This window comes from Cinclus cinclus, chromosome 11 (assembly GCF_963662255.1).
Source record: "Cinclus cinclus chromosome 11, bCinCin1.1, whole genome shotgun sequence".
NCBI lineage: Eukaryota > Metazoa > Chordata > Aves > Passeriformes > Cinclidae > Cinclus > Cinclus cinclus.
In genome coordinates, this window is record NC_085056.1 from 4,056,271 (window position 1) to 4,081,447 (window position 25,177).

A 25,177-nucleotide genomic window follows, 5' to 3' on the forward strand; every position below is an offset into this window, starting at 1 on the left:
ACTGAGATGAAAAACATGTTGTACTACATTCACAATCATCTGTTTTGTCAAAACTTTGCTGTGGTGACTGTTTAATATGCACGGTATATATACAAATGCTTTTTTGCAAATAAAAAAGTAAATCTGTGAATGTAATTAAGTATACACTGGAAACAGCAATTAAGTAGAAAAAAAACAAGGTAGGAATTGGTGTTAAAACAATATGAAACTTATGAGCTTGGTTCCCAGTTTTACAGTTTCTCTAGATTAGTTCTGCTGCCCCCCCCACTTACATGTTTTATAGAGACCCATCTGCAGAGGGCTGCATGCACCACCCACTGCTCCATGAACCCTCCTACTCTTTATGTCTCACTGCAGGCTGGCCTCCTTCTTCCAGAGAGCTGCCCTGTGGCACTCTGAAACACAGGACGTTTCCCTGCTCTGCCCCACAAGTCTCCCAATTCTGCTTACCCTTGAGAATCACTCGAGCCTTTTAATAACTGCACTTTATCCATGCACTGGCCTTGGACCAATTTTTCCATGCATTCTCAATAGATCATTTCCCAAGCCTAAGAAATTCTGCATTCCAGAGCTGCTGGGCTGTCCCTGCTGTCCCAGCAGCCCATCAGGATTTGATCCAATGGCCTGGATGAATTTTGGCATCTGTTTGTAATACACAACCTCTTGAATGCTTGGGATGTGACACAATATTTATTATGATCATCATTCTCCTCCTCCTCCAGCAGAATCCTTGTTCAATTATTACACATTGCAGCAGCTTTTCTTCCTTCTATGGCAAAATAGGATTCTGACCCCTGACAAGTTCACCCAGAGACGGCCATTCCCATTTCTCCTGTACCATGAAGGCCAGATTCCCACGTCTCTGCCACCTTTGTCTTTCTTCAGCTTGGACTCACTCTTTAACCCTTAACCATCACTGGTTTTATCTGTTTCTCAAATTGCTGAGAGGGTACCCCAGAACATGTTAGCAGTTCTAATGTGCAAGGTATTCCAGGCAACACTGTTCCCCTAAACCCTCTTTTCCCTTCAGAAAACAAAGCAAAGGTCAACGCTGTTGGCATCTCCTTCCTTTCCAGGTCAGATCAGTGCATGGTCTAGCATGCACTGCTTTTGGAATTCACGTTGTCTTGTAATCCAAAATCCTCAAAGGTCCATAAGCCAGCACACACTGTTTTACGTGCATCTTCAACCCATCCCTTCTCTTCAGCGGGTTGTGCTGGGCTGATTTCTGCCCCTGTGACACACAGGCAAAATGCTCTGTGCTTTCAACACAGAATTCTTTACCGCCAAAATTCCTCCAGGAGGCGCCACATTGCAGCCTGGTGTCCCAGCGCTTCCACAGCCTCACACTCTCTGTTGTCCTGCTGGGTCTCAGGCAGATCTCCCCTCTGGTTTGTGTCCACCTTCCTCCTCAGCAATCCAGGTAAAAGTCCAGAGCACTCATGATAACCAAATTCAACGCGTGCTGGAGAAACTACAAATAGAAAAACGATGTTCCAAGAAAACCCACTGTGTGAGAACAGTGAATGTCTCCTACTGGTCCAGTCAGAAGCATCTTTTCCAAAAGCCATTTTCCAATTTCAGGATATACAAAGCCTCTACAATAGCACATGTTGCAGTGTTTCTTTTTATTCCCTTCCACACCACACCCCAGGCGAGTAAGGACGAGGAGGAATGGGCTCCCTGGACAAACTACCTCTCAAAGTATGGCTTGCAATAAACAGCCAAAATTCTGGTATTCACCCCCAACTATTTGGTTGCAAAAGATGCCTTTCAGTTGAATGTGCAATGTCAGATTGCCTCACTTGAATTGCAGAGGAGAAATTATACCTGACCTTTATCCTTCTGCTCAGTGTTCTCTGTCCTGGAGCTTTTTAATACAATTTAGCACAATTATTTAGAATGATTTCACAGCAACACAGAGGCAACATTTTTTTTCCTGCAACTTTCTAAAAGGCTTGCAAGACATAAATTAATTTCATGGACACTAATTCTGCTGAGCTCTCCAAATAAAACATAACTAAGAAAGTTCAACTGACAAATAGAATGGAGCTGTGCAATTACAGAACACTCTTACAGGGGAAAAAAGCTGAGTTTTCATGTAAACTTAACTTTGGCATTTTGCACTTTCATTAGAAGAATTTACTCTTCACTTAATACAGAATTTTCTATTTTAGAATGATACATTATTGAAAGAGAAGAACTCAACACGCACTTTTGGGACAGATACCATGTCACATACCAAGAAAATAAAGTGGTTTTGCCTGAGCCTTTACCTTATAAAAGTACTGAAGCCTCAAGAAGGCTCTACTCACACTGCCCAATAAAGCAAACAAACAGAATATACTATTTTATTTATTTAAACAAAGTCCTCTACCCCGCCAAATCAAAACCAGTTTTCACACAAATAAAAACATTTCCTAACAATGAGTAATTCTGCGTTACTGCATTTCAGCTGTCCTCCTACACACCTTGAACTGTGAGCTGCACAAGATTTGTTTTTACAGAAAGAAAATGGGCATTCTTCTTCCTCCTGCATATAAAAATACCTGTTTTTCCTTTCCGAGTTGAGAACTGTTTTGCTTGTTTTGGTTGAGGCTTTTTTTTTTCCAAGGTAAAATAAAATTGAAACTCAATAAAAATACAGACAACAACTGCCTGATGCTGTTTCCAACAACTGAGGAAAAAAAGTCTCAGGTATGAGAAATTATAAAAAAAAAATGAAAACTTGAATGCAAATGCTTGGGCAACCTTCACTGTACATACCTCTTTTTTTTTTTCCCCCACCTATATTAAGTCCACTAAGGAACATTAACTTCAATAATTGCAGACTCTAATCATAAATCATTTAGGAATATTTTACAGAATTGTTTTTCCAGCAAAACTTTAAATGCTGATGTTTGGTTTGTTTTTTGGGTTTTTGGGTTTTTTTTTTTTAGGTTAATACTATTCAAAAACTCCAAAGTGACAGGGACATTTATTATGATCTGAAATTTAGAAATGTATAATTTAGCATTCTCATAAGTGCAATAGACATCCCAATACACAAGGAAGACAGAGGAAAGTAATTTACTCTTCTAGAGAAGAAAGCAATATTTCCTAATATACCGCAATAATTTCTGTAACTCACTAACTTAATGAGGATAAATGATGAAATAATTAAGTTGGTGCATAAGAGACTGTATTGATAGGAAAAACTCCTCTGGATTAGAAACAAATGTTAGAGCTTATACCAAGTCTAACTTTAATTCCCCCCAAATGTCCAGCATTCTCAACATCACCCTTTAGAACAGAACCCAGTTTTAACCTGACAGATAATTACTACCATTTCTTCAAAATAAAAGAAAAATGGATAAAAACATTCTTGGTGGCTTTGAAATTTCGTTACATGTTCCAAGTCAGCAGTTCTTCCCTGTGTGCTTTGAAATAAAGTGCCAATTTAGACAGAAAAACCTTACAAAATCTTCACCTTCAGTTCTGCTGACCTCGAGTCTGTATCTCCCTGCTCTGAGATGCCCAGAGTTACCACAGATGGCAAACACCTCCCAGAAGTCATAAAATGAGTGGACGCTTTGAAACTTGATTTAGTTTTCCTAAGCTTCGAAAGGAAATGAAAAAAAGAAATACTGAACATTTCTCTCACCAGTTTGCAAACATGCACCAAATGGGGGTTTTGATTAAAAAAGTCACAACAGCAAGAGCACTTTACCTCGTAAAAGATTTCTAAGAGCACATTATCAGAAGAGAGTTGGACACCCTGAATTAAAAAAGAACCCTCAGATACAAACAATGCAGTCAGACAGAGAAAATTACTTTCATTCACAGGGATTCCAAATTAAACACTGGCTCAGATAACAGCAAATTTATAGAGAGTAATGTTAAGAGAGTCCTCTAGGAAAAAGATTGACTTTTGAGAACTGCAGAACAGACTCAGGAACAGGCAAAGGGCACTTAAACTTTGCCCACTTGTAATGACTGATCAAGCAGGTTTGGTCAGCACATCCAGCTATTGACAGAGCAAGAATTACACAGGGTTTCACTGTGCTCACTGCACTGGCGAATGCTGCAGCTAATTCAGACTGAGCAGCCTTAACCTTACAAATACAGATCAGCTTTCAAAAATTGCTACAAGCTTTTAAACTTACTAATACACGGCTCAGGGCGTGCTGTGCACACACTGCAGCCCAGGAAAGTTCAACTGGCCAAGGCTACTCAAATGCTAAACATCCTTGACAAGCAGGGACAATGGCCTTGCTCATCTCCAGCAGCTCTAACTGCTCAGAGCATCAATATTGCTGATCCTCACATGAGGAACCTGCCAGAAACATGCCTGGCATGTGCTGGCTCTACCATATGTGCTCCATTCCACTGCCAGGAACACAAACAATAGTTTTGACCTGAAATGTTGCTAATCAAAGCAGTCAGTTTGGTCTCACTGGCAGCGACCACAGAATCTATAGAACTACAGCCCTGAGGTGATACAACAATGCTGAGAGGCTTCATTTGGATGGAAAGAGTTTGCTCAGGAGTTTTGGGAGGTTTGAGGGCAGTAAATATGAAAAGGGCTCTGGAGAACAAATTTCAAATGAGTTCTTCTCCAGGCACACCAAGCTGGAAAAGAGGCTGGGAGCCTTTGGAAGGGAGCAGCCCAAGAAAGGGGCTCGTTTTCAAAGGAAGGGATTCAACATCTCCTGCTGACTACAGTGGCAAAGCAGGGCTGTTAATTAGCATCGGCTGGAGGGAGGAACACAGAATATTCTAAGCATGACTTTGGTCTGTCTTCAAACACTGAATGATTTTTATATCCAGCAATGTATTTCACACAACATTGTCCATTACTCATAAATTAATGTTTTCTGCTGCAGAGCCTGGTGGGTTTTTGTTAATAGACACCAACAAGGTAATTAAAGGATGCACTGATGGGTACTCATTACAAACAAAATGCTCCCTTTGATCCTCCAGGTCCAGGCTCTTCTGAAAAACCTTTATCTCGAGAGAAGATAAAAAACAATGTTTGAGAACCTTTTGACTTCTCTGCTATCAGCCTTGAAACTTTTTTTAATCAGTTTTTAATGTTTCCCTATGCAATTAGTAGCACCAAAGTAGAAGCTGACTGACAGGCTACCAGCAGCCGTTTACACAGCAGGAAAACCAGAAAATTATAACAGAGTAAGATGTTGATTTAACTCCCCGTGCAAGCACAACACATCTCCCATTGCCTGTGCTGCCTTAGAGCCCCTTGCAGCTGGTGCGGCAGTGAAAGACTTGCTGACCTCAGGAAGCAAATTCTCCTCCATGCTGGCTCTGCTCAGGGCATTCCAGCACACACACCAAGGAATGGGAAATTCTTGCCAGCCTCCACAAGTGCCAATGCCTGGGCAGCTGCTCCTTCTTGTAACCACCACGGATCCAACCTGGCTCTGAGTTTCACCGGGATCAAACCACAAAAGTGGTGTCTGGAGAACAGCGGTATCAAACACCCATCAAAGTAAAGCAGCTCACAGTTACGCATCACCAGGCTGAGAAGCAAAGCCTTGTTTTCTTCAACAGAGCTTCTTAAAGCTCAGAAATGCTTTAGGCCCATTCTCTCAGGAAACAGCCAAACAGAAGGAAGTTTCTCCGACGGAGCGAACGCGTTCCCCTCGGCCGCCATGGCACAGCTCCAAGCCAGACGGCAATACGGGAGCTAATCCGACCCCGCCGCCTTTAGCCGCGGCAGCGGGCCCGTGGGGAGCAGAGGGCGGCCGTGCCTGAGGGCAGCGCCCCGGACAGGAGGAGAGGAGCTCGGCGCGGGTAGGGGACACCCCGTACCTGCGGCCACGCGCTCTCCGCCATCTTGAGCGCATGAGGGCGGGCGCGCGGCCGCCTCGTGCGGCGGGGCTGAGGACGGGGGAACGTGGGGAAAACTTTTCCTGCGACCGGAGATGGGGTGTAGGGACGCGAGGAGGGGAACACGGAGGAGAGGGGTTTTTTTTACTGGGGTTTAGCATTTCCCAAACATGCAACGGGACTTTGAATACATGAAGCAAACAACAAAATTTCATCACTCTTAACTCCTCCCCAATCTGCAGCTCTCTCGAAACTTTTTTTTTTTTCAAAAAATCATGGCTTCAGAACAACAATCATCGCAACAGAACAGGAGTGCATTCACATTTGCTGTGGGAGAAGCCTCTTGTGTCTCCCTGACTCGGAATGCCTTTTAGGGTCTCCACAAGTTTCCTCCTTTTTTTTTTCTGCAGGCAAAAGAAAAATTTAAATACCGTATTTTCCAAGTGGATAAATTGGTAGAAAAGGTTTTGGGGAAACAGCCCTAGGAATTAAGTCCTATTTCTCCAGCAAGTATCTGGAACACAACTGGAATTGACTCAGTGCTGGCAGGTTTTTAATAACTTGTAAATGTGAGTTTAACCAATCCCAGAATGCACCTGTAAAGAATGAAGAGTTCTGATTCCACATCTCTGTGATGGGCAGAGGTGAATATCTGGGCACGGATCACTAAAAGTACTTTAACACCTTCCAGGGATCCTTGCTAAAGTAACTACTCACATGAAATCTGAGTTTCTGAGGAGTAAATGGAAATGTTAGCTCTGAGCAAATGCCTGGTCTCTAGACTCTGACCATGATGAGGGCAGACAAAGACCCTGCTTATCTTCCTGTGCAGTTATGCTCACTTTTGCTACTGAACAACAGCTTTTGGTCATTGGGATTTTGATCCAACTCATCCAAATGCAGGAGGATACAACGTTCCAAAATGTTATCGTGTGTTTGATCGATCTCTATGTTTCCTGGTTTCAAGAAGAGCATGACTGAATACAGGAGGAAAAAAGAAAAGAATGTGCCTATCAGAACAGCAACAGCAGACAAAAGCAAAATAGATTATTTTCACTCCATTTCTCCCACTGTTTAATAACTTGAGTTTTGCATACCAGCATTCCACAGGTATAATACAAAGACAGCTACAGCATAATGTGTTTTCCTTTAAAAGGTCATCATTATATTGGTAGTATTTGATGCATTGTGACCAGAGCACACATTTTTAGAGATAACAGCCTAATATTTTTCTTTAATTTATTGGCATCAAGAAACTCTATTTAATTTCTGCTTTGAGAAAAACATCTGCAAGTGATTGGCATAACTCAAGGACCTTTGCAGCTGCAACTTTCTCCAAGAGCAGAGCAAAAAGCCATGTTTGTCAATATGCCTGAGTAGGATTTAAAAAGAACAAAAAGAAATAAAAAATAAAAAGCCCCAAACTACAAAACAGCTAATTATTGGAAGTAAATGTTTCATGATCTGTGTATGGCACCCGGAGCTGAATAGATCATTAGCTAAAATTCCAGTCAGCATTCCACAAAGCATATGTTTTCCTCATAAGTGCTTGCATAAGTTTGACAGCAGCCTCACTGGCTTAACTAGAAGTACTTACGTACGTTGTGCAGTAAGCAGAGCCAAGGAAAAGCAGTGGGTTTTTTTAGGAACTTAACTCCTTAATCATATGCATTTCCAACACGCCTAAGCACTTTTTCCCAGCTCTTAAATTTTCCCTCCTATTGAATGCTCAAGGTAAAGCTGCTCGAGCAGGTCACTGCTGTCAAGAACTGCACCCCAGCCCTCAATGCCATTTAGTGCAGCTCCTTCTCTTTTCCACTTCCTTGCTTCCTTGTGGCAGCCTAATTACAGTCCCAGCCCTGCTCTGAGGTCTCGAGGATCATGCACAGGGAGCAGTTTGCATGCAGCCACTCTGATTTTGAGAGTGACAGAATGGAAGGGTTTGGGCTGGGCAGTTCAGAGCCTGCTGGCTCAGGTGCCATCAAGCATTGCTGGGCACTCTCCCTTTAGCAGAACAATAAATGTGGCTGCAGAGCATTGATGAGGACCATGGACAGGACTTGGTGAACTCCTGTTTCCTCTCTTCACAGTGAACACACTCTGCTGGGTGAATGCTGTCTGTAAATTAGCTGACAGCTCAAGATCAATACACAGTGCAACCAGCTAAACAAAAGCAATTCCAGGTAGAAAACACTGCAAAGATCCTGAGGGAGCCCATAAAGGAATAAGCCAGCAGGTGCTGGCAGTGACTGCAGCCAGTTCAGATCTGAGCCACCGCTATATTTTGGCGTGAGAGGCTCAATGTGACCATCTGGGTGTTAAGGTCCTTTCAGCATTAGGTTCCCAGCTTGTCAGCAGCAGCCTGTGCACAGGATAAAGTGCCCCCCAAACATCCCAGAGAAATGTCATTACCCAAAACTCCAAACCCTCCAGTGCCCTATTTGTGTTTATCTTCCCAGAACATATTGAATTGTTTTAATATTTTCAGCATTTTATGATGAACTGTAAAGCCAGGAAAACTTACAAATCTCCATTTATTTTCAGCAGTGGTCTACTAAGATTCTCACTAACTGAAAATGGATGTAGGAAGATACTCCCTGCCTCAGAGGTCATATTACTTCTGGCAGTTAGAACATTTACCAGCTACAGGATGCTGCTGTATGTGGTGTAAATAGGATGCAATTTCAATAATGGACCTCTCCTCTCTATTAGCCCTCAAACGGGCTGTTTTGAGACAGGTTCTGCATCTCATTTAATTTTAGAACAAGAAGGACACCCTGATTGCTGAAACCTTCTGGTCAAAGCTGTTTGTTTGCTTATTTCTGGTCTGTAGGTGGGCTGGTGCTGGAGTGTTTGAGCTCAAGGAAGGAGGTGGGTGGCAGGGACATCGCTTTCCCACTGCACCAATTGCCAAAGACAGAAATAAACATAAAAGAAATAAGCACAGCTCACAAAAGGTGTTGAAGCACAGCAAATGAGTTCAAAAGCCTCCTGGAGGTAGAGTCTTCCTGAACGGAGAAGTTGCAGTAGTAAAGGTGCAATATTAATTAAACATATGTAATAGTGTCTGCTGGAAGACACTTAAACAGATCCTGGCTTGTCCTGGAATTCTCCAAATGCAGCCATGGATGAAGACTAAGTAAGAAGTGACAAACTTTTGAATTTCTGTCTTAGAAAATCATTTTAAAAATAAAGAAATAAAAATCATTTCAGTGGTATAGCACATAAGGCATATGGTAAGAGAGAAGAACTTTCCCTAGAGCTTTATTCCACTGTGAACTGCATGCCTCCAAAGAAATATGATTCCTCTAAATAAAATCAGGAGAGCTGCCACAATGTGCTGAATTTCATCCTATAAAGCCCAGTGTCTTCCTCGCTGATTCCCTTTCCATTAGCATCATTAGAGCATTAATTATTTCAATTATTGGTAGTGACCAAACTCTAAGGATTGTGGTCTAAGCTCACTTTCTACTGCTGTCCAGCCCTTCTGGGGCTGCTGGCTGCTCACAGGTACAGCTGGACAGGGACTTGAAAGGCACCAGGATGGTTTCAAACCACAGAGCAGAGCTAAGGGAACTAAATACATTATATGTGAAATGAGTAAATAAATCCCAATAAAAGGAATTAAGATGAGAATTAATCAGGAGAGGGTTGAGTATGGCCCATGTATGGCCCAGTTAATAGGAATCTTGCTAATTACCTTTCAGACACCACTTTATCCTATTAAGATTATCCTCAGGAGATCCCCAAGACTTTGGGGGCAGCGGGGAAGACCGAAAAAACCTGATCACATTTATCATGTTTAGAAACAAACAAGAATTGGTTTGTATTTATCTTATGCAGCAAAACCCCCATTATCCTCCTCTCCTGGTATTTAATCCCATTTTTTTCCTAGCAATGTAAATAATGAGAAAGACCAATTAAACTCAGGGCAGCCTTCTGGGTAAGGAGAGATAAATACCTGGACACCAACTGCAGTGAGCAGCACGTGCCATTTCTCTTGTGCACAATTGCTGATGCAGATTACGTGACAGTTGCAGACTTATTGCTGTGGCTGAGCCAGGTATAAATTATGACAGGTCCACATGGATTACAGATGATTTGAAGGAAATCAAAGGCATTAACTTTAATATGGTGCTTTGTCTCTCTTAAATGCCACTCATACTTTGTGTAACAGCAACCACTAAAAATCAATGACCAGAGACCCCTGCGTGCTCCAGAGCTGTTAACCTCTGGAATTTCAGCCAAAGGAGCCCGTGCACCCTGAGCCACAGACCCAGCTTCCACACTCCTCTGTCACATACAGCATCTGCAGGAGCTCCATCAGCAAAATTTGTAATTTAAAAAAGTGTAAATATTTTCTACTTTGAAAGTCTGTTCTAAAAGCATCTCCCTGAAAGCTCTAGCCAGGGTTCACAGTGCCCTGCATATTGTGAGAGCTATGAGACAGACCTTGAGATGCTGCAGTGTGGCCAGAAGGCAGCAGAGCTGCGAAGGGCCCGGAGCCCAGATGTGAGGAGGAGCAGATGGGGATGTTTTACCAGAAGAAAAGGCTCAGGGGAGACCTTATTGCTCTCTACACCTCCCTGAAAGGAGGGTGTAGCCAGGTAGGGTTGATCTCAAAATTAACAAGTGATGGGAAAAGAGTAAATGGCCTCAAATTGTACCAGGGGAGGCTTAAACTGGCTGTTAGAAAAATTTCTTTGTTGGAAGGGTTGTTAAGCATTGAAACAGGATTCCTAGGGCAGTGGCTGTGTTCCCACCCTTGGAGGTGACACTTGGATTTAGTGCTGGGGTGATGGTTGGACTCGATGATCTTAGGGGGCTTTTCCAACCCAACAATCCATCATTCTGTGTAGCAGGGCTTCATGCACAGCAGAGCTAACATGTAAGACTTGAAAGAGATGGAAAATTGAATCAAAATGCTTATTATACTTTCAATAACACAGCAACGGTTCAAGCCAAGTCTCAGCCAGCTCTCAGGGAAGTCAATGAGAGTTGTTTCACTGAAATCAAATGATGTGTGATTAGATCCTCAAAGAATTATGTGTAATACTGTATTCAAAATTGTGAGGAGTTTCAGGTTGACATCTAAAAGCCCATTTTCCTTCTGGAATTCTGTAATGAATACAAAAGAAGAATCAATACATAATTCAGTATAGTGGAAAGTTTCTTATAAAGGGTTATTAAATATAGCTGTACAATTGTGGATGAAAAGAATGAGATCCCTCATTGTTTCAATCGTGCTGTACTGAGTTCTACCAAACACACTGTTTCAGACAAAAGAAAAAGCTGCTCCAAATTTTGAAATGGAAAAAAAAAAGCAAACAGTGGAAGCAATAACAGCAGGGTTCGTGTGGGGTTTTTTTGTTGGTGGTGTTTTTTTGGGTTTTTTTTAAGAAAAGAAAAAAAAAGAGCAGAGAAAAAAGTTCCTAAATCTCAAGACAAATTTTAGTTTTGTACACTAATAACAACTTATAATTTAGTTTCTTGTGAAGAGTGCCAGGACAAGGCAGAAAAGTGTTTCTTAACTTAGTTTGCCAATTTTCCTTTCAGGCTAGCACTGTTATTGATAATATCCATCACAATTCTTTGTCTTCCCAACAGGCTGGCAGAAATATCTGAGTAAGTGCTGACTCACATAGCTCAACACCTCCCTGTCAAAGTTAATCTGAAATTGATTTTACTTTCCAGAGGTAAAACAGAACTGCATGAAGTCAGCTGCAAATGGCATTTGCAGTTCAGTGTTCAGCACTTTTTATAATTCCTGTAAGATTTCATGACTACACCTCAACAGTTTTCAACAAACCCTTGGAACATTCAGATCAAAATTGTCAATTATATTAATGTATTTTTGGGAGGAAAATTAATGTATATTTTCCCCCATTTTGTTCCAGTTCCTATAATCCTTCTAATGAGGTATTTTTTTAGCACAGATTGGAAGGGAGGTAGACAGAACATTATTTGCATTCATTACATCAAACTTTGCAGAGTTCAGGTTTGCTAGTAGAACTGGCAAAAACCCAGCACTGTTTTCAGCATGGTAGGAAAGGAGCTTTGAGATCAGGACAATTTATTAGAAGGAGATGCTGCTAATCAAAAATTCTTCTTTAAAGATCATTTGTTCATTCTTGTTTCATTTCCTTCTTTCAAGAGAAGGTTTCTATACTTTTTCCCATCTGAAGTCTCCAAAACAAATGCACCTGAGGAAGCACGTGCTTGCTAAATCCACAGAGACTTCCTAGAAATCAATCATCAACTGTGAGTTACAATCTTGAGCTCTGCTCTGAAAAATGAGAGCAATTCCAACCATTCCTGTGTCCCACACAGGAGGGCAGGCCCAGGTAACATCACCTTTGCCTTTGATAACCCTGCTCTTCCCAGAGCAAACCAGCTGGCAAATCTATCACAGCATGGCCTTTCCATAATCTGTTCATGAACGAGGAGCAGCTGATGCACAAAGGAAGTGTTCAGTATCCTTCAAGGGCATCCACATTGCTGCTCTCATTTCAGAGCAACATCCATTCAGTTATTCATTTCTCTGTAGAATTTCCATTGTCGTTTATCATTAATAATGATCACTTTGGGGCATCCCAGAGAGGAAATGCAGTCTTGTGTTCTAGGGAAATCAGTTTACTGACACCATTAAGGCTGTGCAAATATTTTTTTTTTTTTTTTTGGTTCAGCTGCCAAGCAGAAGGTGTTGAGGAGTTCCACCAGAATCAGATTTGAAAGAAAAAAACCCACTTTTCCTACCAAAACATATACAAAGTAAAAACCTGTTCAATGCAAGATAAAGCATTCTTCTTGACAAACAAACGTGGAATTTCTAATAAATATAGGAAAGATAAATAAGGTCCTAGAATAACGAAGCAATACACTGGAGGGGGAAGACCTCATGCTCTTCATGTAACCAGGTCCAGAATCCCACCAGGTTCTGGAAGGCTCCAGTTCTCCTGCATTGCTTGCTCTAAGCTGCTGGAGCATGCACTTTCCCCTCTACAGAAAACTCTCCTACACCAGGAAGCTGTGCCAGCCCTCTTTTGATGGAATCTTTTCAGCTGTATCCAATTGATGATTAGAAGAAAAAAGAAAAAAAGCAAAAAAAACCCAACAAAAACATAAGAATGATACTCCAGTACATGACTTGAGAATCCAGAAAATAAGGCTTTCTCCTTTGCTTTCTGCTGAAAGCTGAGTGTAAATGTTCCTGCATACTTTGTAATCACTACACCCAAATATTCTTGTGCATGTCACAAGCAAGTTGGAATTCCATCTCCCTGAATACCTGAATAATTATTAAAATACCTATAAAATAAGTATTTTGAAATCACTGATGCTGCTCATGGTTATATCTATTCATTGATTGATTTAAAGCATCAAAAAATATAAACATTCAGGTGAGTAGGGTTTGAAATAGCCACTTTAACTCATGGAAATGGGCAAATTACTAGGCTGTGGAGTCACTGATTTAATGCACGTGTAATTAATCCATCTGAAGTAAAATTCTTTCAACAGAAGGAAGAAGCAACAGAAGGATAAAAAACAGGCTTATGTGCACAGCTAAGATTTCGATCTCCTGGGAATTTGGCCTGTGTAGGTTCAAGTAAAAGCTCTGCCCTTCAGGAAAGCTCCAACAAGGAAACACTGTGTAAAATCTCAAAGATTGTCACAAAGACCGTGACAGAGGTGAGAGGACAGGAAGAGAAGCAGAGGCTGCTGTATGTGCCCGAATGTAGCTTTGAGGGCTCTGTTCTGTGTTTGTATTTGTTTTGGTGGGGTTTGTTTGATTTTGGTGGTGTGGTTTTGTTTTTTAAACAAAGCCCATGAAGGCAGGAGATCCCATTCTCACCTCACAGCACTACCCAGCCACACAGTTCAGTCCTGTCTGTTCTGGCTCTGCGTGTGCCACCCCCAGCACATCCCACACCTTCCCAACTCCAGAGATGTGCTGTGCACAGGATCTATGAGCTCTGCAATGCCTGGGAACTTCACAATGTCCTTCTGGTCTAAACAGGCTCTTTAAGTCAACTTTGCAGGCACTATTTCTGGAAAGAAGCACTCAGGATGGAATCTGGAATACTGCATCTTGAGTGAAGCCTGTGCTCTCCCGCCATCCCTAAATTGGTAAAACTCTGTTAAACTCATCAGGTGCTTTTCCAGAGGACAAACTCAAAGCTACGGCTGCCTCTGGGTTCTGTAAACCCCGAGTTTTAGCAGGAAGACTTCTTCTAGACCTGGCTTTAGAGACCTACACGAACTGTAAAGCTCAACAGAGAACAATTTTACCACCTTTACCCATAACTTATAATTTTCAATTTGGCCGCATTAAATCCAGTCTTTAATCTAAATAACAAATATTTACCTCTTTATTAAAGTATTAAATCTGTCAGTTCTCCTGAGGGCAGTGCCAGCTGCTCCCCCCAGCCATGCTCAGTATCCAAAACTCCCGAGGCTCTCACCCACACACTGCCAGCAGCAGGTGCAACACCAGCCCCTGCACCTATTTCCAGAGTTCAGCCCTATCCAGAGATTTACTATATTTAAGAGGTCATTAAGAGAACGTTAAAAAGACCAGTCTAGATTTGTTTGATCAGTTACCTAAAATCCAGTAGCCCTTGAGGAGAGGAAGGAAAGAGTTCTGGCAAAGGCTTTTTAGAAAAACCCAATTTCAGCAGGAGCAGCGCTCACCCGTGGAAATTGAACTCCTTGCTGTATTTATGGTTCTGAGCCTAATCAGCCCAAATCATCTGTTTCAGCACAGAAAACTCACGGGAGGCTCTCATACCTTTCCTTTTGCATGGCTGCATAGGGAACAGCCTCCTCACAAGCTCAGCCTGAGCCTTTCCCAAAGGACAGTCTGTGCAAGAAAGAACTGGTGCTGAAGCTGAGGCAATCTGAGCCTCTGGTACTCTGACAAAGTTCTGTAGAGTGGGGAAGGAACTGAAATTAAGGTGCTACTTAAATACCTTCTAAATCAGGATCTAAAGCACAGCTACAGTGCCAGAAAGAGTTAAATCAAACGTGTCCTGCTCTCATTCATCATTTGAGTAATTTCATTTCAATTAATTAACAGTGCTAACTGTAGTTAGTATCAGACAGTTCTGGGAAGTGATGCTGACTTATAAAAACAGCAGTAAGTAGTCAATGCCCAATGTTTTCAGAAGCATTACATTTAATAGATTTATTATGGAAGTGTTAAAGCTTCTATATTTCAGCTTCTTCAAACTTTATTGGAGAAGCTATTAAAGGAAGTGTCTCAAAGAATAAAAGTAAAGTGCCTGAAGTAATAATATAATTTTAAACAAAATTTCTTATTTTGATTTACATTGAACTGACAGAAGCTGCTATTCTATTATGCCAAAAACTTCTGCCTACCTGCATGAGATCTGACTGATTTCTCAGAAGAAACACCAAATCTTACAGAACATTTGGAGAGTTGCATTTTCTTATTAATCGGAAGAGTGAACTCATCAGCTCTGTTATTAAAGATAATTTTAAACTCTTTCCTCTGTCACAAATGTAACTTTTAAAAAATTAAATGAAATGAGCTCTTTGGTTGCAAATTACCCTGCATAACTCCCACAATACTGCTTTCATTGCTCTAGAAAAATACTATAAAATCACTATTTCCTATATTTTTTTATGATGCACTTGAGTGGTTCCTCCATAAATAAAAACCAGGCTGAATAAAAATTTTAGCTAGAAGAGCCTTGATTAAAAAAAGCCGCCAAAAAAATCCCCCAGAAAAGCAGAGGAATACTAACTGGACAGCCAAACACCAGATCTTAGGCAGCTGAGCTCATGGTTTTTCATTCAGCCAAAATGAATCCCTGGAAAGCTCTTGACCACAATATTGAATAACTGCCTTCCTACCCTCAATAATTTTTGTTTTCATCCAGCATCGCTTTTGAACACAGATATAACACAGTGTGAAACATCACATCAAAAGTTAGGGAGGAAGAGATTTTAGCAGTTGATGCTTCACCTGCCAGCAAACAGCAAAAAAGAAATGTTTCAGGTCACACCAAGGCAACCTATAACCTTGGCATTCATACATCTTCAAATTTTCCTTTTATTATGGGACATTTAGACTATCCTTGTGTTTACAGCTTCAAGTCCATTTCATTAAAAAAGTGACATTTATTAACTATGCTTATTATATATTAAATTAACAACAAGAGAAGACCTGGGGCACACTATTCATCATTTTCGTGTGATGACAGAACTAAAAAATACTGTGAGCTGCAACAGCACAACTCAGGAACTATTTCAGCCAGAATTAACCAAAAATACATTTGGATTTGTGACCATTTCTGGTGCTTCTGCACCTTGAAGCCAGTCCTGTTGCCAGTCCTGTTGCCCCTTTCACAGGTCAGCAGTGCTGTTCATTGACATTCCCATCCAACAGGGGCATGGACTGTCCTGCTCCACTCCTCCTCTTCCTGACCTCGTTCTGCTCTGACCTCCAGCAGGAAAAAGGAGCCCTTGGCCCAGGGTGCCGCTCACCGCGGGGGACTGGCACAAACACTGCAGCAAAACGAGATTCAGGGGGAATAGGTGGGCACCTGAAGTTTCCTGAATTGGCTTTTCTGGTGAAAGAAACAAGCTGGCTTTTATCCATCAACATTTCCCATGGGATTTGGGCAGCGTCCTCTACCCCAAGCCTCGCAGCAGCGCTGATTTCCCCAAGACATGAAAAACCCATGGGAAGACTCCTCTGCCAACAATGCAGCATTTCTGTACAAGGATCACGAGATGGTTCAGGGAACCAAACACACCGATGCCATGCTTTGCTGTCCACACGAGCACATTGATGTGCTTTTTCCAAAAGTTAAAGTATCATAAGTACATTGTTTTCATAATTTCTTGAATTCTGCCTCCCACTGTTTTCTTTTAAGCTGAAGTTACGTTTTTGTATAGGTTGGTGTTAATGTTTTATAAAGGTCAAATTATAGTTGTCTCCCTACTGGTTTATTGTAAGTGTTGAGAGCTGGCACTGTAATTAAGATTCTGTAGGGGTCCTACTTGTAACCAGGCAATTTAGGATTTTAGCAGACCAGGGCACATTTTTGTGTTTCCTCTGTTTCATTGCCACACAAAGGAAGGTAAACAAAACCCACGTGCCTTAATACAGTTACATAAACAATGTTTCCTATCAGGGTGGTTAGTAGAGAATATAAATATATTTAATTATAGAATGCAATATTAACAAAACTAAAAATGCACCCATTTTCTACAACCTTGCTTTACACTATTTTAGAAGAAGTCCAAGGCAAGACATTCCAGTTTATACCTAAAGCCAGATCCAGCCAGGGCATTTACAGCACTGTTGATAAGGGAGAAAAAGATTCACAATCTGCTCTTCAGTAAAACAAACCTGACTCCCTGGCAGCAGAATGGTCCTGTGCATCAAGGAGATTATCACTTACTTCAGTCTAACCTGCTTTTAGGTTCTGGTACTTGCCAGCAAGTGTTTCAAAAGTGTCAGAGATTTACCAATGCTGGCTCCAACTTCAGAGAGGAATTTCTCTTCTGCTATCGACTACCTGTAAAGCTGCTCCAGCATTGCCTTCGTTTTGCTGCCTTATTAAAGGCCCCTCAGTTCTGCTTCAGTTCTCTCCACAGCTGAGAGACTAAGGTTGCGCTGGGTTTTTTATTGCTTTTCTTTCTTAAAAGAAAGTAAACAAATCAAAATGAGTATTGCAAGTGGAATTCTTGTCTAAAAAAGCAACATCCCAGATCACTATAGGAATCTTTTAGGTCTTCCCAAGGCTCCTAGTTTTATTTTAGTTTGTTTTAAAATAATTTCTTGGTAAAGGAATTTCAATTTTTTGTTGAAGATAATCCCTCACAGGCAGGGATTCTTATTTGAGCAAATCCTACCCTTTGCCCAGGCTGGTATTTTTTCAGGGATTAAAAAAACACAAGACAAACATTTTAGTTAATATTCACATCACAGAATATGACATGTACTTACTCTCCTGTCTACAGGTTCACTTGTCTGCCCCAGAAGCAGCAGGTACAAGGCATACAAATATGCACAAAGTCATTCCAGACCAACCAGAGTTTTCAGAATCAATCCATTAAAAGATACCTTTTCTTTCTCTTCTCTAGAGGAAAAAGTTCAGGTGGATAGGCTGAACAGAGGCATAAAACAAAATCAGAGCACTAGCCTCCAGCTAGAAAAATCCCTCAGTCTAAGAAATTTCTGAAATATTCCCTGAGTTTACAGCCAGTGGTACTTATTCTCAAGGCAAGGCAGAAATCACATGGCACAGGAAAGCTGTATGAAAAGGAGATGTGTCCATTAAAGCAGACAGACTGCTCTGTCTGAAAAGGACTGATTTAAATAAGGAGAGGGAAAGAAAAACTGCAAGTTGAAGCATGATCATAATTACATTAGAAAAGTTATAATTTGATTTGGATTAACAGAGAGAAATCCTAAAAGCTCAGAATTAATTGTGAACTACATCTACAATTATTTTCAAGAATACTTGCATGCTTTAAGATATCATTAACTTAAATGAGATTCTATGTTTAAAGGAAGATTTAACCTCACATACTCCCATTAATTCTCGCTAAATGTCCACACTGCACTTTGAAATGTAATGGAAAAGGTTAGCTAGACATGATTCTTTTGAATGGTGATTTCCTAAGATCCTCAAATTAAAAATCCTGTCAGAAAGGCAGACCATGAAAATACCAAGAAATGTTCTACAGAAATGCATGAATATCTCTGTGTGGGGGATTTGCATCTCTTCATCAGATATGGACAAGGTTTCCTCCTGACAAAGCTGGGCTGGTGCTGGATCCTCTCCAGAGTGACCCCAGCACCAGAAGTCTCATGTCCCTACCTCTCATTTCCTCAGGAAGATGACCCTGTTAAAATGTTGCCAGCCATAGACAATCAGTGTCAGATTATTTGCCGATGGAGTTTGGCCTAAGACAAGCCACCTCCATTCTCCTAAAAGAGATTTTGACCTTTGAACATATTTCTACACCTGCAGAGAAGGAATGCCTCGTGGTCTGCGTGGGTAATCTGTTCAGGAGTAATAGCTTAGTTAATTTGATTTTTTTTTTGTTCTGAAACTGCCAACTGGAAATGAGCAGAGAAGTCTTCCACTGCAGCACCTGGGGACATGATTATTACAAGGTTTGCACTGCACTGAGCAAGAGACCCAACCTGCTAATACCGAGCAGTTGGCCATTGATTTAGATTATTAGGAGAACAGCTGGCATGTTTCAGCCAACCAAAGCCCACACGTATTTCAAAAAAGTATTAGCTGTGAAACATTATGGCTCTTGGAAAGCCTCCAGAAACAAATTAAATCCCGAACCAAGTAATCTGCTACTTTTATCTTCCTAAATCCAGACCAAGCCACTAACAGAGCATTCACTGTCACTGCAAAGATCCTCACCCACTTTTCCTGTGGGTTTGCCCGTTTTGGTTTGTTTTTTTAACAGGATTGCGTGGCTTTTCTCAATGAAACAGACAAGAAATTTTGAGTCTAGATCCTCATTTCCTCCACCTTGGAATTAAAATGCCAAGACGAGGTTTCACCAACACATATGCCTTTCCTGCTGTTATTCCACAAGACTGCATCCCAGAGAGGTTTTGATTCAGCCCTGAAGATGTTTTTCAGAGATTAAATAATTATTTCACTCTGCCCAGTCTAATGTTCCACCTTTGCAAACACTAAGTTTTATTAAATGCATATACATAAAAATCAAACATTCTATTTTTGTCTCCTTCTCCCTCGGTCCTGGAAGCTGACACTCATTGTTTGGGAGGGAATTGTCTGACCACCTGGCACTCAAAAACTATTCTCTCCTACTTTGTTTTGCTTCAATCATGTGTGAAAGCAGTTAAACAGATGATGTGATATTGTTGTGCTGCAACACCAATCTGCATGTATCTATTCAGAGGCACATTTGAGACATTCTGTATTATTTAGCTATAAGATGTATTCCCGGAACACATTCTCCCTCCATGTGGGATTTCAGGATCAAACTTCAATTAAAAGGCAATGCATCAGGTATTTAGGTGCAAAAGGATCTTCCTCACCTTCCCCCCACAAACATTCAGTAAATTCCCAGCCTCCCACTTTAAAACTTCCAGAACTTTGCAACCATTTTGCACACCACCCCAGATATTTCCTGGAATTTTACGTAGATGAATTTGGCTTCCTCTGACCATTTAAATAGGAATAGTGTTCTTAAGATGTGTAGCTTCAAACCCTGACCGATATTTCTGTCCACAAGGAATAAGAGTTCCAGATGCTTTATATTAACCATCTATGTGAGTGTCAGACTGAAGCTCTAGTATTCAAATTCTGTCCATGCATATGAACCCATTAAGATATATATTTTAGGATATAACAAGCAGCCCCTATCTAGGTAGGAAAGTTGAAATGCCTTTCCATTGAAACTGTTCCCTCAATGGCAAGGTATGGGAGCCAACTCATTTTTTCAACATCTTCTGAAGCATATTCTTGACACAGCAAGCAATTTATGTGAATTGAAAGAAAATGTAAGATGTTTGTAAAACTCAAAATGCATTAAAAACTTCTTCATTTTGAAAAGCCACAACACGGTTTCAGCAAGGACACACTGAATAGGTGGAAAATCCACAGTTATCTCACTATTACCCAGAAGCCCAGACAGTTTTCCCTGCAAGAAATTGCTAAGCTTAAAATCTTACCTTGCTCAAACATGTTCTTTTGCAAACTACAACTACCATGTGCAATCCCAATTACCAAACCCTGCAATATTCAGCTTGAAGAGTTAACAGTCACATCCAAACCCTGTGTCAGAACCCTGCAGAGGCTTTGGCAAATCACTGGGAGCTGGATGAAGCTGCCACGCTGGTTCTGTGCAAGGTGTGGGGAAAGGGAAGGAGGGAAGTGTGATAACTCCAGGATCAGAACGAGCAGGAGAGGAACAGCAGCACTACTGACAGCATGGAACAGGCACAGGAAGAGGCCATCTGTGCAGTCAACTGGCATGGAATCAGTGGGAAGGGTGGCTGTAATAAATCACAGCTCTCACACAGCATCGGCTCAGAATCAACAGGAAATGTTTGGATGTGAGCACGAGCGGGCCATGATCCGTGTGCACACCAGGCTGTAGGAGGAGGAATGATCTTCTCTCATCTTTCCACAGGCTTTATTTGGTTTGAACAAAGCAAATCTTATTGGAGGCCGCAGCTTTACCAGACAATGGAAGACCTGCTTTTAAGCATTAGTAAGTACACTAAGATATTTCACATCGTATGAGTAAACAATGATTTTGATATGGTTGAATAGAAACCTCTTTGTTAAAATCCACAGAATATAAAGCACCCAAATGCAGACAGACAAAATCTTCATCTTGAAGCAACCCAGGCTCTGAACATGTAATCTATCACGTAAGAGACACAAGAGGTCAGCCATTAATTAACATTCAAATTAAAGTTTTTCAAGTAAGGGTCAACACTTCCTTTGTTTTGACATTTAAAGCACTGGCACTGCCTTCCCCAGTTTAGTATGCACAATGCATCACCTCGTGCTTTATGTTAATTGCCTCCATTATTCAAGTGAACTATTTGATTCATTGTCAATTAAGAATACCCCCAAAAGCCAAGCCCGATGTGTGTTAAGTATAAACGTGATTAATGTAACACAATTACATTCCCACGTTTGTTGAGTCTGATTAGGAACCTTCCCTCAGCCCAGCGTGACAGAGCTCTGTCACTGCCAGTGACCTGGCAGCCTTGGCAGGGACAGGCTTTCTGAAGGGGAGGCATTTCATGGCCACAAGTGCTTCTGACAGGTGGAAAACCTGTAATTAAATGCTGTCAATTAGCACTTCATCAAGAATATGGAAATCTTGATCTTCTCTATTGGATTACAAAGATGGTCCTAGGTGTGAAGTAAAAAAAAAAAAAAAAAAAAGAGTCTTAAGGAAGGGAAAAATAGTGACACAATTGTTTGCTAGGATAACGATGATGTGCACATAATTACTGTTTCCAGAAACTGATTCCATGGATCTTTTCCCACTACATCAAGGGAATATCTGGTTCTGCACACGGAGAAAAAAACTGGGCAGACCCAAAGTAAAAGAGTAATGCCTTGTTTTGTTTACAGTCATAGACAATACAAGTTATAAGGAGATCTGAAGGGGACTGAGGGGAAAAAAATTAATGACCAAACTGGGACAAAGAAACAGTCAAAGTCTAGAGGTTGCTACTAAATGAGATGCAAGAGCAAGTAAATAAATAAGAATTTAAAAGCCAGTTCAGCCTGAGCACAACGACAGAAAAATGAATAGCAACTGAATACCAGTGAAACTAATAGGAAGGAGAATATGCACACACAGCTGGACTTGTTATGGCCAGCTTATAAGTAGGCTTTAATAAAAATTGCTAAAATCAGAGCAAGAAATAAGAGAAAATTCTGTACCCTCAGTATGGTCTTCATTCTTCCCATCAGTAAATGTAAAATACAATTAACACTGCCATATGTAGAAGTAATAAATACATAAGAAACAGCCACAACCAATAGTTAATTACAAGAGAGATGCTAGTAATGAAATGTACAGGAGGTTCTTGTTTAAATTGAAAAAGAAAAAAAGAAAAATACTGTATTATTGCACTTCAGAAAAGAATTAAGGAGCTCCTTGGCTTACTGAGGACTATAAAAACAATCACTGCTATAGGCCTGGTTTACATATTTGCTCTATTAATTTACACAGCCCTGGTAAACCTCGTGTTGCAATGCAACTGCTAAATTACACTGCTCTTGGTAATGGGCATAAAAAGATGCAAGAGCATGCAAAGTGTATTCAAACAGACAATTAAAATTATCAGTTCTGTTGACAGCTAAAATGAAGGAACTGTGCTGAAGGACACCCTGTTTGTGGGTGATTGAATTAACCAGGATCACGCATCAACAGTCTGCCTCTGTCCAACACTGCACATTAGGCCAATTTAGTGTCTGCTTATTAAAATAATTTAATTCCAGAGATTGTTCCCAGGCGTTTCTGAGTCTCTTCCGGTTCTTCCCTCCTCCTCTCACTAATGATGGCATCTTAATTATCGTGCTCATTTTACGCCACCGCAAGTGGCTGGGTCACCACAGAACAGCCCAGCGAGTTTGATTGAACCAACACATCCTTGGGGTGATCCCCTCCAAATCAGCAGGACACCTGGCCAGTCACACTACGGTCTCAAAGTTCTGAAGCGGAAAAAGCATTCAATAAACGTTGCTTTTCTTCAATTATCCATGTTGCTTCTTTTAATATGTCTTCAAATCTGCATGCTTATTAAATCTAATTATATTCTAAGAATTTCAACTTTTAGCCATGTAGGAATAATGTGTCTGACAATAAGAATTCCAGAGAAGAACTAAATTGCCCAAAGAAATAAGAAGTTTGAAATCTCTTTTCTAAGCTGAACAACAATCTCACATCTCTGACTAGTATTACTACTCGTGATCTAAAGTTCCTGTGAAAAAGCAGCTTAGACTATCAACAGAAAATGCTGAAACTAACAAAGAATGTTATCCTAGAGGTCTATTTTAGTACCTCCAAAGGCTGAATGACTTAAGTTTAAGAGAGTTATTTCAATAGACTTTGGCAACTAATTCTGACATTTCGTTTCGAGAAGTTAGTGCTATTTTAAAGTGAATGTGCACAGATTACACCTTCATCTGAAGTGAGAATACATCAGTATGTAGCAGTGATATCTGGAGGGAACTAAGATGGGAAATGTGAGTAATATTGGTTTGCATTTCTTGGTTCCACCAAGCTATGGGATGTATCCCATTGTAGGATTCAGATACTTCACACAGGAGCCGAGCACTACTGCCCAATGCTGCACACCCAGAAGAATTCCTGGTTCAGCAGCAGCAGCAAAGCACAACAACAAATAAATATCACATGTAAAAATGCAGGTGTGTTAGGAAGTTATGGAAGTGGCAGCACTTAATTCCTTTTTTAAGTCTTTTAAGACATCGACCACTGGATAAGGCACCACTTCTGTCTGACACTGCTGAAGTCCCTAAGCCCCTGAATGGAATGAACAGTTTGTAACCCTGAAGTACTGGGATGAACTAACACCAGAACTGAAAAACTGTGAAATCTCCTTCAGTTTAATGCTTTGGGTGTGTGGTGCCAGACTGGGTTTTATAATGTGACACCTGCTCAATGGAAATAATACTGAATATTCCAGTTGTGGGACACTTAGCTATCACTGATGATCCCAAACTTCTTGCAGCCTCTGAATTTCATGTAAAGACTTGGGCTTGTATCATCTGTGAATGCTTTGAAAATGCAAACTTCTAAATCTGAGTTGCAGAGATAATTTAATAAAGATGTTGGTAGGCAAGTCCTGATTTCCAAGCTCATAGGTAAGATTATAAAAAAAATTCAGAGCAAATTTAATTTTTAAGAAGAGGCTGATTCTAGGTTTTCACAATACTCACATGGCCCTAAATGATTACATATTGTATTTTGCCATTTCTAACACATGAAACAGAGTGAAGTCCATGGAGACATAGGATTAATATAGGGGAACTCAGTCTGAATCATGGCAATATCCAACATCTTAGGTACAAAACAAAAAACGCTTTCTGATAAATGGCAGGAATGAAATGAATACATAAACAATTCTGATTTTTGCACAATAGTAATATATGAAAATAACATACGGTTCAGAACCAGCTGGTCCTCTGTGAATTCAAATGGCTTTTCTATATAAAAAACCTTCTGCTGGAATCCAGGGACACATTCTAAATCTTCTGCACATGCAAGCAGCAGAACCTGAGGGGGAAAAAAAACAGAAATAGACTTTTAACATCCATTCCTTCATCCATCATGTTGGCTTCTGGGAACCATAGCGGGTTTAGGCTCAGTGCTCATAAAACAAAACATTGGGGTCCATACTCATAAAACAAAATATCCATCACATCACACTTCCCCTTCAAATCTTGCTAAACAATTTTTTATATAAGATTTTTGCTTTTATATATAGGGGCTGGCATTGAAATTACAAAATAGTAGCTTTCAAGGTGAATTTCAGTTCAGAATATCAATAAAGAATGTTACTGGTCCATTAAAAATATAAGATGCAATATTGCACATAAAAATCACATTTATTTAGGCCTAGCTGAATACAGCTGGACCTAAATCTATGCTGAAATTAAGCACATGCAAGTTGATTTGAATAAGTGATAAATTAAGAGCTGCCGTCTCAAAGTTGATCACTAGGTTGCAGAAGAAATTCTGTATTCAAGGGTAAAGTCTCACATACAGAAGTTTCATTTATAAAAGAAATTCTTTGCTAGCAAGTATGAACTGCTTCCTTTCT

General features: G+C 40.6%; 1 protein-coding gene across 1 annotated transcript in view; it reads right to left on the minus strand.

Annotated features, from left to right (window-relative positions):
- The window catches only part of CDH13 (cadherin 13), a 329,961-nt gene extending 305,210 nt beyond the window's left edge, over nucleotides 1-24,751 (minus strand). Inside the window, exons 1-2 of the mRNA XM_062500268.1 lie at nucleotides 24,740-24,751; nucleotides 24,519-24,630 (exon numbers count right to left, since the gene is read on the minus strand). Coding sequence (XP_062356252.1) covers nucleotides 24,519-24,630; nucleotides 24,740-24,751 — 124 coding nt within the window. The remainder of the gene's footprint in view (nucleotides 1-24,518; nucleotides 24,631-24,739) is intronic.
- Between the last annotated feature and the right edge of the window lie 426 nt (nucleotides 24,752-25,177).